General features: G+C 34.8%; 2 protein-coding genes across 2 annotated transcripts; both read right to left on the bottom strand.

The window, feature by feature from the left end:
* Nucleotides 1–8892: 8892 nt before the first annotated feature.
* LOC131011183 (uncharacterized) lies at nucleotides 8893–15050 on the bottom strand. The gene is made up of 12 exons (XM_057938982.1): nucleotides 14621–15050; nucleotides 14353–14437; nucleotides 13324–13454; nucleotides 13117–13219; nucleotides 12535–12549; nucleotides 11916–12061; nucleotides 11582–11777; nucleotides 11189–11263; nucleotides 10558–10674; nucleotides 10233–10277; nucleotides 9520–9618; nucleotides 8893–9198 (listed from the first exon to the last, which is right to left on the bottom strand). Exons 1-12 carry the CDS (start codon nucleotides 14941–14943, stop codon nucleotides 9178–9180), a joined length of 1356 nt encoding a protein of 451 aa, XP_057794965.1. The 5' UTR covers nucleotides 14944–15050; the 3' UTR covers nucleotides 8893–9177.
* A 1227-nt stretch (nucleotides 15051–16277) lies between these two features.
* On the bottom strand, nucleotides 16278–17988 carry LOC131007767 (stem-specific protein TSJT1-like). The gene is made up of 3 exons (XM_057934687.1): nucleotides 17480–17988; nucleotides 16899–17139; nucleotides 16278–16823 (listed from the first exon to the last, which is right to left on the bottom strand). Exons 1-3 carry the CDS (start codon nucleotides 17680–17682, stop codon nucleotides 16515–16517), a joined length of 753 nt encoding a protein of 250 aa, XP_057790670.1. The 5' UTR covers nucleotides 17683–17988; the 3' UTR covers nucleotides 16278–16514.
* Between the last annotated feature and the right edge of the window lie 2995 nt (nucleotides 17989–20983).

Here is a 20983-nt window from a genome sequence, read left to right as displayed (position 1 = left end):
AAACAACTCAATCAATACATTAGCCAATTTAACAAAATCGTTCAGTGCATCTTGTTTATCTTGATCCGCTTGATCCGACCATGGAATAAAGTTCAAACGATAAAGTTTAACTTTGTCATTTTTTACAACAAAATTTTCATCTAGAGCTAAAGATACAGGTTCTCAATGAATTTATCTTGTCTTTTGCCCTTTTCCATTCCTTTGGTGCTTCGATGAGTGGTCACAGCTAAAAACTATAACATTTTAATCAATAGGAATGCATATTGAAATGGATCAAAAAAATTAGAAAATATAAACCTGCAAAAATGTAGACTTACACATATATCAGTTAGGGTTGTCCAAATGGGCCCAAAATGGCCCGGCCCGACTAGCTAGCTTGGCTCACCCATAGTTTTGACCGGGCTGGGCTACGAATTTAAAGGCCCGAAAAGTATCGAGCTGGTGGACGTCGCTAACCACCAAATAATTCCTGCGGAATTACCAAAATAAATTAGTATAATGGTAAGCAGGGTCGATCCCACAGAGAGCAGGTAAAATCATTCAATTCCCTAAAATCTATATTTTTTTTGGTGATGCCACCACGCCTTAACTTGGGAGAAAATATTAATTAACTAAGAAAGCAAATTAAATCAAATAAAAATCTAGAAATTAAATCAATAAAGAAGTAACTCGGCTCGAATAAATCCACACTAATTCAAAGCTCTGATCATCGACGCAAAGATTAATTAATCCCTATCAACCAACCAGTTATAGGATACCGTGAAACGCAACGGACGTACCCCAATTCATACTTACTGTGTCGATAAACAGCTGGAGACGCCAGACCTGCTTATTTCCCTTATTAAAATATAACCTAGCTGGAGACGCCAGACCTAGATTTAATATTTTAATAGCATTAAGATGAAGGAACCCAATTTAGACCAATTATCCTAGATACGCTAGTAATAATTAATCCACCAATTTATTCCTACTACGAACATGGTAGTTTTATCACTAATCAGCCCTATCCCAACAATTACGGATTGGAGGTGCTAATTGACTGTAATCCAATTAAATCTAAGTTGATCAGACTTAAATTAAATCAGAATTATCTTTAAACCCTAGGAATAAATCGAAATCAATAGGAATCAATTTTATGCTCAATTAGGTCTCACAGATTGATAAATTAGAGTTTCATTATTCTCGCCGAATTAAAGAATTAGTTACTCATGATCAAACTAAACACAATAAAATAAATAAAAACAAACACCAAACATATAATAAATTCGAAACTAGTAAATAAATTAGAACTAAAAGCAACCAATACTAATTGAAGAAAAGAACACGTCTGCCACAAGTTGAAAAATTCGCCTGCCACCACTTAGAGCTCCAGCCGCAATTCTCCAAAATAAACAAAACTTAAAACTAATAAAACCTAACTAAAACTTGCATGCCAAAAAGAAAACGTGCAGATGATGATTAAAAAGAATAAAAGTTGTGTGTTTTAAAACCAAGTCAAACTAGTCTTATATCTAGTCTCCAATTGCGGCTCCACTAAAACTAGAGTCCTAACTTAAATCAAATACAAGGGAATTAAACCCTTAAGTGGCCGAACATCCTAATTAGCATGGGTTTCGGCCCTTTCTAAAAAACTAAAGCCCAAAATTAATTAAAAGAGTATTTGGCTTAATTAAATTACAAAATAATTAGCTCCAAAGTCAAATCTCTAAATTCCTCCAAAAATCACCAACTTCTTCATCAAATTCTCGACTTTCAATATTTCCTCCATCCACAAGATCCATCTCCAATCCATCTAATTCCTGCGCCAAAATATCACAAATTATATAAAATCATATAAAAATCATGGCAAACACACACTAAACTAAGTAACTAAAATACACACATCACGAGCCTACTTGGACCGACCCGTGGGGCCCGTTAGGCCACGGGCCACAAAAGCCCATCGGCTTTCAGGCCAAATTGGCCTGACATTTTGTTCTAAAATTAAGTAAAGATTTGTGGTTGTGAGTTGTTACTTATTAGTTCATGGATTATCTTTTCGCTATTTTAGATTTGTTGAACACTTCAAATATAGTTGAATTATGATATTTTGTTGTGATTGTGTGTAACAACCCGCTCTTTTATTATAAACCCAGTAATTATTTATTATTTAAATTCAACTTATGACACTGGATTATATTCTAATTAAGCAGGATTATTATTTTATTACCAAGTCAGTAGCTTCGCATAAATAAAACCGCGATGAGAATTATTGAGTAAGCCAATAATTATTTATTTCAGATTCATAACTGACTTAGTTAAGTCATGTTATTTATTAATCACAATAGAATTATTTTTCTATTATTATTTCTTGAGTCGCGATTTATTCCGGTTTATGAAGAATTAAATCTACGGATTTAATTTAGAATTTATTCTAGCTAAGAAAGGAAGCAGATATCGAGTAGTTTCATAAACACGCGATATTAACAAAACCCGGTAGTTGGATTTTATTTAAAAAAAAAAAAAAAGAATAGTGTATGTGTGTGAAAGAAATCTGCAGCTATCCCTTAAGCGCATGCTCAGCCATATTTTTGACTCCAGCTCCACGCCTTTGTAATATTCTTCTTTGACTCCAGCTCCAGCAGCATATTTGCAAAATTTTCACACCCGAACACTTTCATGTGGTTTCAGATTTCAGCAGCTATTAATCTTCATTTCATTCCCATTCCACACTGCACTACTCTTCATTCTGTGCTCTGCCAAGTATCCTCAAGCCATTCCAGTAACACCTTAACACTTGAAGAAGTGAGAGAGAGATCGTTTATTCATTACTCTGCCAAACTGCCAGATTATCTCAGTTCATTCAACAACCAACACAAACATTCAAGGTATTGATTCTATCTCAAATATCCATTCCAGTAAAGCATTCATACCAAAGCATGATTAGTTTCACAATGATAGAAAACCAGTGTAGGCATAATGAACTTAGCAAAGTTACACTCTTTATAGTGCAAACACCAATAACTCTTATGCAAAACAAGAACAGGCTGCACTCTTTCACCACTAGGAAAATAAGAATTGTAGAAGATGTACCCTTAGACTGCCTTTGTTCGTATGTTGCTAAGACAAATACAGTAAAACCCCAAACTCCAAACCACACGCCATTTTCATAGTAGAGAAGAAACTACGCTAAGGATGAAGGAAGAAGAGAGAGCTTAGCTTATGAAGGAGGAAACAGCTGACTGCTCTGCTCGACGCGGCTTCGAGTCAACGGCGACAAGCGATCGAGACCCCGGCTGTTCGTCGACCTCCCTACTACAGCGGTAGCAACGACGAGCAGTTGGCGACTCGCGGGTGAAGCAGCAGGCGTTCGCCGATCTCCCAACGACAGCGGCGCCAACTTCGGAGGAAGACATCCGGCGAGCTGGCCTCTGTCGGCAGCGGCTGTTCTGCCATCTCAGGCCGCGACTCCTCGACGAACAGCAACAGTCGCCGGACGCTCCACGAACAGCAGCAGTCGGCGGAGCTCTGCAACAGGAGAAGCAGCAGCCGAACTCCGGGCGAGCAGCAGCAGTTCCAGACGGCTGACTCGGCGGCGGACTCCTCGGCGACGGCTGAACGGGGCGGGGCGGCCGAAGGCCAAGCGCCGCTGGTCGTGGCCCAGAGCAGAGCAGCAGCGGCGACGGCATGAGCGTCTGTCGTCCGATGTACGCGAGGGATGAGAGAAACGGTGGTGGCGGTTTTGGCCGCTGCTCGCCGGAGGTTGCAGGAGGCAGCGTTCCTTCTTGATTTTTAGGGAGAGGGTTCGGCGGCTCTTGGTTGCAGTCGCCGTGAGAGAACGAGAGGCGGGTCTAGGCGATGGCTGGATCGAGCGAGAGAGAGAGATGAAGTTGAGCATTCGTTTGTGTTGTGAGGAAGAGAGAGTTGCAGAGGGTTTCTGTTTTAATAATTGAGAGAGAGAGAATGTTAAGCTTTAAAAAAAAAGGGAACCCATAATTATAATGAGAAAAAAAAAAAGCATTTACTTTAATAAAGATAGAGAGAAAGAGACGTGAGAGATAGGCGTGATTTGTGATAGAAAATAGAGAGGGACCGAGATTGAGGGAGAGGGATCGAGATGTTGAATTTTGTTGGGCCAATCCTTGGCTAAAGCTTATTTTTATTGTTTTGGACTTTCTTTTGGGCTCCCATTATTTATTTAATAGGCTTCAAATTTATATAAATGGGCTTCTATTATTGGTTAATAATGGGTTTCGAAAATTTATATTACTTGGGCTCCTACGATTTAATTGATTAAGTCCAATGAAATTTATTTATTTAACCCAATAAGAATTATTATTTTAGGCCTCTTTATTAATCCTAATTATTTTAATTAGTGATTAATATTAAAATTTATTAATTATTTTAAGGGTGATGATGGGCTCACTTATTGGGCTTCATGATTTTATTATCTTGGGCCTCATTTGTTGGGCTCTAGAATTTAATTGATGTTGGGCCTAATATTATTAATACACCGGGCTTCGAATTTATTCATTTGGGCTCGAATTAAATTCCTATTGGGCCTTGATTATTTATTTAGGCCTTCATAATTATTCTATTAAATTTAATTAGAGAAGATTTTAAGACTTACTAATTATTAATTAGTAAGTGAATTAGATTATTTTAAGATGAGTAGATTATTAAAGATTAATAATCCGACCTCATAAGACGAGATTTAATTCCTTAAATAGGATTAGCATCTCATAATTTAATTAAAGGAATATGAGTCATGCATAATCATTTCACGCATCCTCATTTATTGAGATTTTTCGAGAATTAGAATCTTATTTTATTTTCTCGAATTAAAGGTCAAGCACCAGAGTTAGAGCTAAATCGTGAGTCTGCTATTCAGGTGGGCTTTCTACGTATAAACTAAAATTATATATTAGAATTGTTAAGACTTTATGCTTATGAATTTAAATGATATTGTCAATGCCTAAATGCTTTATGTTTTATTATTAATTGCCTATCTGATGTTAATCGAATTCGGATTCTGGATGGGACCGCAAATCCCTTCGGAATTAGTGTACACCTTGTGATCGTGAGTCATCTAGCGGGTTGGCCGATCATAGTGTCCGTAGAGGGAGGCCTCCCTCTCGGCACGAGTTACTGATATGGTGATTAATGATATAAAATACCTGCGCGGGTTATTGATGAAAGAAATGATATTATGTTTGGTAAATACGAGTCTTTAAAGGAAAACCCTCGTATATTACTACTGTTGAAAGGCTTGACAATAAAATATTATGCATGTATGTAAATTTCGGCAAGTGTCCACTAAGTACTTTTGTACTTAGCCCTGCATGTATTTTTAAATGTGCAGGTTGAGCGGTGATCGAGGATGTAGTGTGCAAGCGGAGCTTTGTCAAAACTAGGATGATTACCTCAGAGTAGAGTATATGTCTTCATACATATACTCAAATTGTTATTCCGCTGCGAACACTGATTATGTTAAGATATTATGTCAAACAATATGTATTATTTAATAATGTACTAAAACTATTGAGTACCCCGTTTTGGGATAATATTATGTACGGTCCCCTTGTGGCCTTCATTGATATCTAGATATTTCGATTGATTTCCTTATACAAGTCGAGTCATCAAGAAACCGAATATGCCCCTTTCTTACTCCCGCTCCTAAATTCCCTCCCTTAGTCGCGGTTTCCCCGAATTTGCTATCCTTAGCAAGTGCGGTCGTGACATTGTGTATGGTTGTGTATTGTTAATAAATTTTTTAAAATTAAGAATTTGTGATGTAAGTTTTGTCCCATTTTGGGCCCCAATATATAGATTAAATGATTAAAAATTATGTATAAGTACCCGTGGTCATAGTTATACATGCATCCAGCTAGATGGCGAACATCCCCGGGCATCGCATTCCATCCTCCAAACAACTCAACCAAGACATTAGCCAATTTAACAAAATCGTTCGGTGCATCTTGTTTATCTTGATCCGCTTGATCCGACCATGGAATAAAGTTCAAACGAAAAAGTTTAACTTTGTCATTTTTTACAACAAAATTGTCATCTAGAGCTAAAGATGCAGGTTCTCAATGAATTTATCTTGTCTTCAGTCCCTTTTCTATTCCTTTGGTGCTTCGATGAGTGGTCGCAGCTAAAAACTATAACATTTTAATCAAAGGAATGCACATTGAAATGGATTAAAAAAATTAGAAAATATAAACTTGCAAAAGTGTAGACTTACACATGTATTAGTTAGGGTTGTCAAAATGGGCCCAAAATGGCCCGGCCCGACGAGCTAGATTGGCTCACCCGTAGTTTTGACCAAGTTGGGCTATGAATTTAATTTAAAGGCCCGAAAAGTATCGGGCCTACCTAGTTTTACCCGTGCGGCCCAGCGGACCACGGGCCACAAAAGCCCATCGGCTTTCAGCCCAAATTGGCCCGACATTTTGTTTTAAAATTAAGTAAAGATTTGTGGTTGTGAGTTATTACTTATTAGTTCATGGATTATCTTTTCGCTATTTTAGACTTGTTGAACACTTGAAATACTTGTTATTAATTGAATTATGACATTTTGTAGTGATTGTGTAACTGTTGTGTATTGTTAATAGATTTTATAAAATTAAGAATTTGTGATGTAAGTTTTGTCCCACTTTGGACCGTTTTGATAGCCCTAGTATCAGCTGGCGAATCTTTTGATCATGTGCTCTATCTTCTATTCAGAATTGTCATCAAACATCGAGTACTAATATTGATACCAGTTCACCATGTTTAAAGGTCATCAAATCCAATCTTCTTAGTTCTACTTCTTTTGACTTGAACAAAAATTACCTGTAATATCATATCAAAAAGTAGAACACTACAAACTACAAAAACAAACTATGCATATTACAAACTAAAACCCTACATATTATAAAACAAACTATGCATATTACAAACTAAAACCCTACATATTATAAATTATTAGGACTTGTAAACATGATAATTGTGCATAATAGTATAAAACAGAACACTGCATATTATACAACCGCACCATGCATATTATAAAACAAGAACACATGCACATTATAAATATTACATATCTTCATTTCCATGCAATCCATAGTAAACCAGAAGTGCTTTCTATTGTTGTCAAGTTTTCATCTGGATTGATTGTTGCCATCTTCCTGATACTTTCATCAGCTTTCTGTTTTCTTTTTTTGTCAATAGGTATTACAACTTGTTCTTCCTTTTTTTCACTGAGAACAAGACACTGCACGTATTAGCCTTAAATACTGCACAATTTAAATATAAGACTTCATTGTTTATTTATAAAACAGAACACTGCAGATACAAAAGTGCTAGATAGTGACAATGAATAACCCCACTAGAATGTACATTTATGGTTTGAGATCTGTAAAATATGCCAAATATGTACTTTTGGACCACAAAAATGTACTCCCTCCGTCCACCAATTAAAGCCCCATTTGAGGGTGGGCACGGAGACTAAGAAAGCTGAAAAAGGTGTTGTGGGTGAAATATAAGGGTAGTTGACTAAAGTGATAAAGTAGTTGACTAAAGTGTTAAAGGTGTTGTGTGGTGGGTCCACTAGTGATAAAGTGTAATAAATATAGAATATAAAAATGATAAAGTTGTTGTAAGGTGGGTCCATTAGTGGCAAATGGTAGTAAATATAGGAAAAAAAGAAGAGTAAAAGTGTACAAAAAGCACAATAGGGCTTTAATTGGTGGACAAAAATTTAAGTGCAAGTAGGGCTTTAATTCGTGGACGGAGGGAGTATATAAAAATAATATTCAAGTTCTCATTTTCAGTTTCCGTGGTTTTAGTATCTAATAAACAAATTTGTCTGAATTTTCACTATAAACTAAGATGGCGAACTTTTAACAAGTATATTATGCTTTAAAATACATTTCTTCTTGTCAGTGTTTAGTTTTCGTCGATAGCACTAGATCTTGATTTTTAGTCTTTTTTTTTTTGAGGAATGCTATAATTGAGGGTTTCTAATGTCACATCTTAAATATTTGAGATAATTTTATCAAAGTACGGTATCCCAAAAGTAGAGGTATATTAATATGAACCAACTATGATAGTATGAGTGATTATTTTTGTATGTCAATATATGAATCAGCCAATACATTCCTGTAGCCATAGAGGGCCAATTATCAAATCACACAAGATTTAGCTAAATTAGTTAACACATGAGCTACCGTCCCTTGCCTTACAGAAGCTACACAAATCTTCCTTGTGCGATAGGATGAGTGATTTTTTTTTTTTTTTGAGGGAAGGTGAGTGATTATTGTATAGTATTGGTTTTAGAATAACAACCATTATTGTTTGTCTATTCACATCCAAGGTGAAAATCTACTTTGATATAATTTGATGCTTATCACGTGAAATTTGAGGGTGTTTACTCTTTTGGGGCTAACTCTTAGCAAATTGTTTAGAATGACTTTATTTAGTTCGAGCTAATTCATTTCGGTCATCTTGATATACCGAAAAAATTCTTAAAATTACTAAATTTTAGTAATATCATAATTTCCAATAAGATATTGTAATATGTCAAAAGATTTATGTACGCTGAATCGCTGACTGTTGAAAGTAGAGAGAAATTTGAGAAGAGAGAATAGCCTAGGAAATAAATCTACTATTATTGAAGAGTATATGAGGAGTATTTATAAGAGCCTGTTAGTGTGAAGAGTCTGAGAAGATACAAAGCTAGGGTTTAAGGTTCGGTCTTCATCTATACTAGAAAAGATATATTTATATATATTTACAACAGTAACGGTATTAATTTAGATACCACACATGCATAATAATAATAATAATAATAATAATAATAATAATAATAATAATAATAATAATAATAATAATAAGGTATATCGCGATAATTTGAGCATGAGACAGTAAGTATACTATGAAATCTGGGTATTCGTAAAAGTAGAGTGTACCAAATTTGGCGAAGAGTCAAACGAAGAGATATAATGGATATAGTAGGTTGATATTGCAGCAACGAAAATGATTAAAATTACATTTACAACATCTTCACAAGAAAAGAAAAATTGATGCCCATTTGCACGAGTATGATGTATGCCCAGCAGCAACATGGGCCATTTATAGAGAAACCAAAATTCTTCAACTGTTCTTGCCGATGCAGACACTCAACATATCCTTGCTGCATTCATATGCACTAAGCTCTCACTCTAAATCAACATATATCTGCAGTGTGCAAGCTCAAGAGCTCATTACCACGGATAACTTAATACAAAATGAATGCATACTAAACACAAAGTCAAGTTGCCCTAAACTAACAATCATGAACTTCCTCAGTCTTGATAAAGTGTAAATGTGTTAACACTATAAAATAAATGCCAACAAAACACATACATAATTCTTAGTTTGCTTCAAGATGTTTAAGCCAATTCAATCGATTAAAACGACCCGTCAACACACACACAAATGAAAAGAAACGGCCAGGCATGTCTGAGTCTCCTGGTAAATATCTACATATTGTGGCAGGTCTTCGTTGAACAAACTAACCTCCATTTCAAAAAGTGAGTCATAAGTCTTCTTCTCTACTGTGTCAAAAACTGTAATGCCGCTGATTTTCCGTATCCCATGCTTGACAGCAATCAAATTCTGCATAAAAGAGTTCAGAGACAAACAAAAAGCTCAAAATAATCCAGCACATTAAAAATCTTTAAGAATGTCACTCAATGTTTTATTTTCAGTGCTCGTTTGGTTCAAGTAGAGGAATGGAAAGGGAATGGAATCAAATAAAGGAGTGGAATGGTAACAATAACCATTATTTTTATTGAGTGTTTGATTTAACAATGGAAATGAATCATTAGTAAGGGATTCCCTTTCTTTTGTTTCCCCTCTATTTTGAGGGGTAACAAATTGGTGATTGGGTTACCCTCAAGTAAGGGTAATGGTTAAGTCATTACCCAAACCAAACAACAAGTAATGGATTGAATCCCTTTCCAACCTCTAAAAACACCCAACCAAACGTGGGCTCAGAGTTAAAAGGTCACACAATAAAGCACACCGTACTAATCACTCTCCAGCTAGATTAGCCTTTTTTCTCTAGAGATCAAATAATTCAACATTGCTACTTTTGTGAAGGTCAGAAATATAAACAACAATACCTGGCTTATCTGCTAATAACATGACTTCCCAATAGGAATGATTCTCAGTACAAGTCCATGAATGAAAATATGCAATAAGATGTTGAAACTGGCCAACGAACTTACCAACTGAAACTTTAATGAGCTAAGTGGTTGTACCTCTCCAAGAGTCTGCAACAAGAACACGAAAAATCAGTTAAAAAAATACTATTAGTGCTTTTCATATGTAGAAAAGGTTTTAAGATTTTAATACGTATAGAATACTTCAATAAAACTTACATTATCCAGACGAATAAATTTCAAAATTAGGATGGGATATGCCACAGTAACAACATTAGGCATTTGTGTGCATATAACTGGTCATGGATGCAGCATTAAAAATTTTATGCAGATCCCCATCAAATAACATATATCTAGTGAAAGAGGTTACTAAGGTATTTAAATGGGTTACCACTGTCTGAAGACCATTGACCATAACAGCCTTCCCATCTGGTGAATCGCCTTCCGATACCCATACTTGAAAGGGCCCCAATACACGATCCGTCAAATTTGTGAGATTCAAGCCTACCTATGAAAACATACAAATTGTCAACTTTAAAACACATAGCTTACAAATACACACAATGACCAACACATTTCTCATATTTTGGTTCTGCCTTCATGGTTTAAGAAATCAATATTTTCCTCATCAGTAACTAACACAATGTTTTTCAATCTTAAATTATATGCTTGATATCCTATTATTCCTATGCAAACACTCATAACTAGAAAACCATTTAACAGACCATTCATATGTGGATGTCTATCTGTACCTAGCTAATGGAATCCACTTATGATGGAGAAGCAGACAAGTGATTCAACAAGATATGTAAAATATATACAACTTTCGAGCAGTATTAAAATGTACTACAAGTTACTCAAGTTTTTGGAAATAAAAGCAGCTTAAGACAAAATTAAGTTAGCAATTAATAGTGCCATGAAAAGATCACAATCATTTTACAGGTACCACCATGATAAAGTTGAAATTATAATTAAGGAAATAGAAGCCATATGATACAATTTCTCACTGAGCTTGAATTTACCAAGAACGATTTCTCTAAAATAATCACAGATGGCATTTCCACAGCATGCAACGCGATGTCCTTCCGAGTAACAGGCTGCAAAGGGAATTGACTGTAATCAGAATAGTATTGATGTGACAATCATAGATGATATTTGATTACTTCAACTCGTGAGCTGCTTAATGATAAGGTTTCAAAAATACCAATTTATAGCACCCAAACTTAACAGCAATTACACTGAGGATCCCGCTATATTAAGTTTAGTTCTTGGTGATGTTCACACCAGCAAACAACATAGGGTTTTAACCAAAATCACAAGACTTTTCTTCATAAGGCTATCCTCAGTTGTCGCAACAGGAAGCATTAATGCAGGCCAACATTTTAATGAGAAGTTAAGGGAGAAAATCAACTTACATTACCAAGAATATGTTGAGTTTGCAAGCGACCTGGCTCACCCAAATTTGTACGCCATGTTATCTGAAGTTTGCCAAGAATCTTGCTGCTCTCAGCTTTAAATTGCGCATTATCAGGTGATGAGAATTTTAATTGGTAGAGATAATTATAGATTCCTCCTCCTGATTTGATGAGAACAGGTTCCTTGAAAGTCTCTCTGTAAAAGCAAAATAGAAGCTGAAAAATATGCAGACTATCTATACCAAGTAAAATAAGTTAAAAGACATAAAATTTTCAAAAAGAAAAACATTTTGACTTTTCACTTCGTGCTGATGAAAAGATCTATCCGGACCACCTCAATAATGAGCTAGCCTCTGAAGCATGATTGGCAGCTTTGAGGACTGTTGCGCTCCAATATTGTGCTGGCTCAAACTCAACTTGGTCCATGTAAAGGTCAGATTTTGTATGGTTTTCTATGCAGGCCTCCAAAAATGTTGTGTCCTGAGAGAAGAGTGACTTGACCATCACAAAGTGGGAAAATCTTGTTTAATGAAGAAAGCACATTCATAGCAGAGATGGGCCTCAAATTGCTTTGCATCATCACAACCTGATAAGGAAATGCACTGCTGCACCATCCCATACCAACAGTATGAAGATCAGAAAGCTGGTGGATTATGACTACAAATTTCATAGGACCCCCATCAATGTTGTGAGCCCTATATACTAACCAATTTCATATAACATGTAGATGGTACAAACTGAAATCTCATGGTAACCTCTGTAATGATCCATTGTCACAAAGGGCAGTAACATGATAGTAATGTGGACTACGGGCACTCATTTAACCGTCCTAATATCTACAACATAACTGCAGATTCTGCATCACCCAGCAGATGCGATTTTCTCCGTATTCATAACAAATTACTTTGGCAGGTCCAAACCAAAATCAAAAGCTTTAACCACTCCCGACATACCTTCACACTGCGAACCTGCAGAAATAGGAGATTAACTATTACACTGACAATCTAACAAATATGGTGTTCTGACATAAAATAAAAACTAAGAGTAGTGCCTATGGAACTGGACTAATGATCAAATCAAACATACTACTAATTAGCAGTTCAGTTGATAGAGCTAGTCCAAACTATGTATTTGCTATGTTATGTAATAGAAGATATTCATATGAAATATTAAGAGACAATAAACAGATCAATTATCAACAATCTTCAGAGATCTACAAGCAAGTTTGCATTCCTTTTTCAACAAATGTCACTTCGCACTTCGCATATATTTCAAATTTTCAACATAAGTCAGACAAAATTTGAATTGAAGAGTGTTCTCACTTCAAACCTTATGGATCTATTCTTTGGAGATGAAACCCCAGATATAGGTGGTTCTTATATATATACATGTGTGTGCTTCAAGGTGTTTCATGGTTAAGGTTTCAGGAGATTAATTTCAAGTACTGAATCTTTGTTTGAAGGAACCACCAACGATGGTTGACGAAAGAGGAAGGAATCCATTAGACATGAAAATTGCATGGCACAAAGGAGTACCTTAGTCCGGACTGAGAGAGGGTTTGAAACCATGAATTTGAAAAATTGTGGGAGATACTTCCTCTCATTGTCGCCATCAGTGTAAAGTGCTGTACACACCAACCTGTTGATGCAAGAAAACCACAATGCAAGACAGGAGAATAACTATCAAAGCACATAAGATTTAATCAAACTTAATCCTGAAGCACTTTTTCCAAGTCAGCTTACGTGTGCGCACCCAACTCTTTGACATCATGTTCCACAATGAAATCATAACGTCCACCAGCACGTATTGACTCAACAGGTGACTTTGATGTATCCAACAACAGCAGTCTTTGTCTTTCTGTTTGAATTTCAGCCTATTGACAACCAAATTGAAGTTAAAAACTAGGGATCCTCAATTGCAGCCGCAAATGAGATGGAAAAGAAAAATGGCATCCCCAAAAACAAGCCAGCTTAATTTTATAAATTTTACAAATAATTCATCATGGATTTGCATCTTTCATTCATATATCCTTCTATGTGAATTCTTTGGTTCTTCTTTCTGCTTTTCATAGGTCGTCTGTTCTAATTTTCATATCTGTTTCAAATTTGCATAGGAAAGTTAAAACTAACTAAATGACCAGGAATGTGAATCAAGTTCAACCTAGCAAAAGGATTTGGAGAATATGAATGTAAGACTTTGGTTTAATACAGTGAGTGCAACATAAAGTGATGGTCGACACCAATTATAGAGGAAAACACACTATCATCCCTGAAAAATTCCATTAACTAATTGCACAAACCAAAAGTAATGACAAAAACATCTCTAACATGGACTTAAAATACACACACATACACACACAATACAGAACTGTAGAAACTGACTATTTTGCTGACAAAAGTGATCTATAAACTTACAAACTCTACATAACGAGCTTTCAACTTTAAACATTTAGTCAAAAATTCAAGAAGAATGCATATGGATATAATTGTCAAAGCATGTAAAATAATTGCACCACAGTTGAATTATAGAGTATCATCTCTCTCTCTCTCTAAATATATGAATGATTTTACATAAAAGTATTTAGTGTTTGTGTGCGAGAGAACATAGCTCAATAGTTCAATCTCCTCAAAGCTAAACTCTAGTGCCTCCAGGCCACAAAGCCAAATTCACAAACCTTTATGCATGATTTGAACTACTCGAAAGCAATTTCCCAACCAAAAGTATTCAGATAATAATTCATAAATGTAGTATCAAATGAATGTGATATTCACCTTAATCACAACGTCTCGGACTTCAAAATTGGAACTGTTGTTGATGCTTATATAACTGCAGAACGTCTCCCCCAAATATATCGCTCTAGTTTCAGCAAAGAGGGAAAAAAGAAAAAATCATAAACAGATAAATGCTTAAATCCATCAATCAAGAGCCGAACATGAGAGTACTAACTATTCATGTCCCTTACAAAATGCTACAACCTGAACCAGAAAATATCAAACGCATAAACAGATATAAAAGGTGTACGTATATACGTGTATATACCCAAAGGATTGGGGAAGGACGAGGAGGCCGGGGAGGCCGAGCGAATCGGTGGGTTGGTGAAGGAGGAATCTGCCGCGGTAGCTGAGGTCGGCCGGATCTAAGGCCGCGGCGTTCGATTGGCCGCCGAGGAGGCGAGGGAGGTGCGAAGCCGCGATTGGATCGTCGAAGAGGTCCTCGCCGAAGAGGAGATCGCAGGGGTCGAATTTGAGAGGGGAATTGTCGACGTGGAGCGTCGGGCGGCAGAGACGCATCACTCTAAACGCCAATGAGTGCGTCGCCGGTTGACCTCCGCCGCCTCCGCCACCGCCGCTGCCGCTACTCATCGGTTTTTTGTTTGTTGAGTTGCCGGAGCTGCTGGGATTTGAATTGATGACAGTCGGAAGCAGTGTAGAAATGGTCAGAGAAGACTGTTGACTAGAAAGCGCGCTTCTACTACACCCCGCTTTTATGCCTTTTTTTTCTTTTTCTTTTTTCAAGTTTCTCAGAAGGCAAAATTAGTAGTATTAGAATAAATTCCAAACTAATTCTCGAAAAAAAAAAGAATATATTCCAAACTATTTATATTTTCAATTATGTTTTGAACTATTGATTTTGATATTTTAATATTTAACTAGGATTTGCATCCCTGCGATGCACCGAAAATGTTTTATATTTCTATATTATATAAAATTGATATCTACTTAATAATTATATTTATAAATATAATAGAAAAAAATTAATTGAATATATTTGAGTTGAGTATTGAAAAAATAAAAAAATACATAAGAATTTATAATAATAAAAATTGATATTATGAAAAAGCAAAAAAAAAGAGAATAAAATAATAGATTTATTTTAAAAAAGATGAGAAAAGAATTAAGAAATAGATTTATTTTTAAAAAGATGAGAGATGAGAGATTTGTTTTTTAATTTTAATCTTTAAATGGATACTTAAATTTAGTCAAATATTTAAATGAAATATAGTATCAAATTAAAGCTTTTATGCAATCTTTAATTTGATATGAATATTAATTATTTTATAATTAGACAAATTTTACAAATTTTAGAAAGAAGAAAAGGATAAATATATATATATATATATATATATATATATATATATATATATATATATATATATATATATATATATATATATATACTCCCTTTATCTATATTTTATTTTCCATTTTTATCATTTTAGTCCTCAACAATATCATTTCACTTTCATTTATAGTAGTAGGGTCCACAAACTCCACTCAAAACTTTACTCAGAGTAATACTCCACTCAAACAAAAAGAATTCCTCAAAACTTTACTCACATTAATACCCCACTCAAACAAAAAGAATTCGATCTATGAGATTTTTTAAGAATTCCTCACAACTTTACTCACAGTAATACTCCACTCAAACAAAAAGAATTCGATCTATGAGATTTTTTAAGAACCATGACCATTTATGCAACAATCTAGACCATTATTATTGTACGGTTTGAATCTAGTAACTTGATTTCATTTGGGAAGTTTTTATTATACATTGTGCAGCAATAGTATAATGTTTTTATTGGTGGTCAATGATATTCCATTTCTTCAGTTTTCACCTTCTACACCTCTCCTCTCTCGTCTTTAGAGCTACACTTGGATTAGCAATTTTGATTTGAGTCATGTATAATACTCCAATATTTGTAATTTTTGAAGTGTTTCCAATTAAAAATGAAGTGGAAAGAGAAAGCACATTACAACCAAACAACTAGTTTCATTACAAAGTCGAAGCTCCTCAGCTCAGATCACGTTTACATACTACATACTACTACCAAGTTAAGGAAGAAGAAGAAGAAAGCATGGCAATAAATAATGAAAAATAAAGCAAATCAAGAAAGTTCGTTTAGGCTCGGTTAGTAAGTGTCGGACCAGGGTGATCAGCCCCAGGTGGCCCAGTTAGCTTCACTCCCAACTCTAGGCATGGTGGGGTTAACCTTAGAATAGGCATCAACTGCAAAGTAAGCACCACACAATGCTCCCTCACTATCAACTCTAGGCATTGCTTTCATCTTCTTCATTGGGTGCTCAAAGCTCATCAACCCTCTCTCACTGTGGTACATACACCCTGCTGGGAATGGAGCATATGATTTTCCACAGCTTGCTTTCACAACATCTACATTGTCTGAGATCATCACACACCCATCACCAGCTATGCCCCAGAAAAGGTTCACTGACTTATCACCACCCTGCAAACAAATTTGCTTCATCACCTCAGCCTCATAACATAATCAGACAAACTAACATGACTGGATTTCACTCACATTGGCAGCAAACACAACTCCAGCCTTGTGGTCATAGATCACGAACCCGAAATCGCCCTCGAGGTCCTTGAGAACCCGGTGGGCCGGTATGGGGCCCCTGTCCCTTAGAGTGCAGTAGGCCTCAATAACAAACATGGCCTCATTGCTAATCTTTGACAGCCCATATTGCTTGTTCAGTGTGCACAAATTGTTCAAACTCCCAAGGAAAATGCAGTACACATCATTCAAACTGCAAAACAGCCTGCAAAACTCCAAATCTTGGATTATCAGACCTTGTACACCAATGCACTATTTATGCACCATACTGACAATAAGAAGAAAACTAAATCCAACTTCAAAACTAGTGAGTATCTGTCCATAATTTTGCATCTTCTTTCCCTCCCATTTTAATTAACTATCATTTCAAAGCTTGGATTTTGTTAATCTTTAAACTGACACTTGAATTAAATGATGATCTACATAAAACAAAAAGGGAAAGGGAAGAAAATGCTAGTCTCCTATTCAAGCTGAGAACTTTGTATTATGTGATCACCAATTTCTGCCACCTTTTTAGACAAAGTGAAACAGAGTTTAAGTATTACCTTTGCTGAGACATGAGCTGGCGTTGAGGTGAGGCATATGCCAAGAAACCCTTGTCTGAAAACTCAAGGGAGAAGCCATTGCTGGGATTTGAAGCTAAGAAATCCTTCAAAGTCTCCTCTGGGCTCTTGGAAGCCATGGTTGAAGCTGGGCTATACAACTCCTGTGGGGGGTTCACCACACCATTCTTGAATACACCCAACATTTTCTCTCACTAAAAAAGCGAATCTTGAAATCAGCAGGTAGGATAAACGTAGGAATGGATAATGAATGTTTGAGTTGGTTGGAAGATGGGGTAATATATAGGAAGGACATACGTAGGTGGCCATTCTTATCCAAAATGATTTTAATATGAATATAATGTTGAAGATAAAGCCTATATTTTCTCTGAGGAAAGACGAAATCTGGTAAAATAGGAAAGAGAAACGGATAAACGACGACTTTTAGATAAAGCAATAGAGTGAGTATTACTCCATTTGCGTAAAACAGATAACTACATCTTTGAATCAAAAGATAATTTGTGTGGGAGTTTGTGTTTTCATGATAGTTTTTGAATTATATACTCCCTCCGTCCCTCAAGTATGTTCCTCTTTTTTCTTTTTATGACGTCCCCCAAAAAATTTTCTCTTTTTTTCTTTCTATTTTTGGACAACTACCCCACCATTAATAATACTTTATTTATTCTTAATTTTCACTTTTTCACCACTCCCAAGACTAATTATAACACTTTTTCACTTTTTCAACACTCCCAATACTAATTATAATATATTTTTCTCCACTATCAATACACTTTACTATTTTTCCTTAAAACCCGTGCCGTCCCCAAAGAGGAACTTATTTTGGGGACGGAGGTAGTATTATTTTATAAAATTTGGTATCAGACTATTTGTCTACTTAAGATGATTGAAATCATAAATATAATTGTTTTGTTTTTGTAAAGAAGAGTATGTGAAATTTTATGTTAGTATGACATAAAGTCGTGTTATCATTATTAGGGATGATTTGATGTACGTTTTTAGTGATTAGTGAGTAATATCCAGTGAGGAGAGAGGGTAAATTCTACCCTACACCAGGGTCGCCGGCACTCCTAGATCGGATGTGCGACACGTGTAAAGGTTAACTTTATGGCTTTGAATAAATTTAAAGCCAAATTAAACATAACGATGTTAACTTCCGTTTAAGTAATCATTTGTAGTAACCCCATTTTTCAAAGTTGGTCTGATCTAGGTTCAGTTGTCATTCCAATCACGCATTTCGATGAGTTTCGGCAAGTAAATTCGGCAAGCCAATTTAAATGCTCGGCAAATATTAATTTACTTTGGCAAACATATTTTAAAATTTTAATATATAATTAAACTTATAATTATTGAAAATATTAATTTTCGAACTATGTTTATTATGTGAAATAGATAAAAGCAAATTGAAATTGAATAAATTTCTTTTATTTTAAAAGAATCTACATACATACATATATATATATATATATATTATATTTTCTTTGATCAATGCTCTGTGGTAATTCCTAGCACGAGTTTCCATATTTTCGGCAATCACTATTTGGCAAGCCATGTATTATGCTTGGCAGACATTAATTTAGTTCGGCAAACATATTTTTAAATTTATATATATATATATATATATATATATATATATATATATTAAACTTATAATTCTGTAAATATTACTTTTCTGAGTAAGTTTATCATGTGAAATAAATACAAGAAAATTGAATTTCAATAAATTTATTTTACTTAAAATAATTTGTATTTTTAATTTTGTTCCGATAGATATTTAATTTGTAAGTTTAATTTAGTTTGGCAAGCCATGTATTGAATTTCAATAAATTTATTTAATTTTTAATAAATACAAGAAAATTGAATTTGCAAATATATAATTTAACTCATAGTTGTAGAAAATATTAATTTTAGATAGATATTTATTAGATGAAATTGAGGTCGGCATATTTTATTGAATAAATTTCATTATTTTCCATGTTATCGGCAATTAATCTCGGCACCCATTTTGTATGCTTGGCAAAGATTATTTTTGATCGGCAAAACAAAAGTATATTTGAATACAAATATATAATTTAACTCATTATTTTTGATCGGCAACACATGTGTTATGGTTGACAGATATTATTTTTGTTCGGCAAACGTATTTGAAAAATTTAATATATATTAAACTTATAGTTAGGCAAAATAATAATTTTTATAGTTAGTTTAAGAAGTTAAATAAATACAAACTAGAAGTAATTTAAAAAAAAATCATTTATTTTGAATTTATTTTTTTTTCTAAAATTTGTTCCTTTAGAATAAATATCAGTTTCTTTAATTATGTTATACGGTTTGGCATTTAATATTCGGCAACACATTTTTTATTTTGGCAAATGTTAATAAGTTCGGCAATCAGGTTTGGCAGGCTATATTTACTTCGGCATGTCATAATTTTTGCCGAAATTTAATTCAGTTAAAAAAAGCATTTTATTTCATACTATAATTTATATTTTAAATACAGTACGAGCGATTTTTTTCTCAGAGGTCGGAGTGCCTTTTTTTTTGGTATCGGCAAATGAAAATATATATTTTAACTTATAGTTGTGGAAAATATTAATTTTAGATATATATCTATTAGATGAAATTCAGGTCCGCATATTTTATTGAATAAATTTAATTATTTTCCATTATTTCGGCAGCGCTTATTCGGCAAGCCAATTTAAATGCTTGGCTGACATGATTTTAGTTCGGCAGCTGTTATTCGAAAATGTCTCTTTAAAAGGCGTTTTGTTTCATTTTAGCCATTATTATTTTCCCGCTTCTTTTTCTCTTCTTCTCCATTTTCTTCTGCCTCTCTTATTTCGATTTTTATCTTCCTGACAGTGAAGCTTGTTGTAAATCGGTTCCTCGTTTGGAGGTCGGTCTTCGTTTCGGCCTGACAGTGAATCTTGAAATACAATCGGTTCCTCGTTTGGAGGTCGGTCTTCGTTTCGTATGGTGAATCGGTCTTCATTTTCATATATCGTTTGGTGGTGTAAATATGGCTTAATTTTTGAATCCCCATTTTCAGTTATACTATGGCAAAGCAAAAAAGGCAGAACAAGAAGAAGAAGGATGCTAGTTCTTCGGGTATTTTTTTTTACGTTTTGGTTGTTTTGTTTATATATGTAGTTGGTTGTGGTGGTGGTTTGTATATTGTTTTAATTTTTTTGATCTTGCGTTGGTTCTGGTTAACTGATTTTCATTTAAAAATGAATCACTTGTTTGTCTGTCTGTAGATGCTCGTGCCTTTGTATCAGGCCGATGTGATACGAGTTATTTGCAATTGATTAGGGACGGGTTAAATGCTGCGAATCTTGAATTGTTTCGTGCTTCTTGCTTCGGCCATTTTTTGCAGTTAAAAAGTCTGCAATTTCAGGGGCAATTAATGTTTATATTGTATAGGAATATTGATAAGAATAGTTTAGAGCGTAGGAAGCTTGGTTTTAGGTTTAATAATAAGGTTGTTGA

Source organism: Salvia miltiorrhiza, chromosome 2 (genome assembly GCF_028751815.1).
Source record: "Salvia miltiorrhiza cultivar Shanhuang (shh) chromosome 2, IMPLAD_Smil_shh, whole genome shotgun sequence".
NCBI lineage: Eukaryota > Viridiplantae > Streptophyta > Magnoliopsida > Lamiales > Lamiaceae > Salvia > Salvia miltiorrhiza.
Note: the sequence above shows the minus strand (reverse complement) of the source record. Positions and strands in the feature narration are given on the sequence as shown.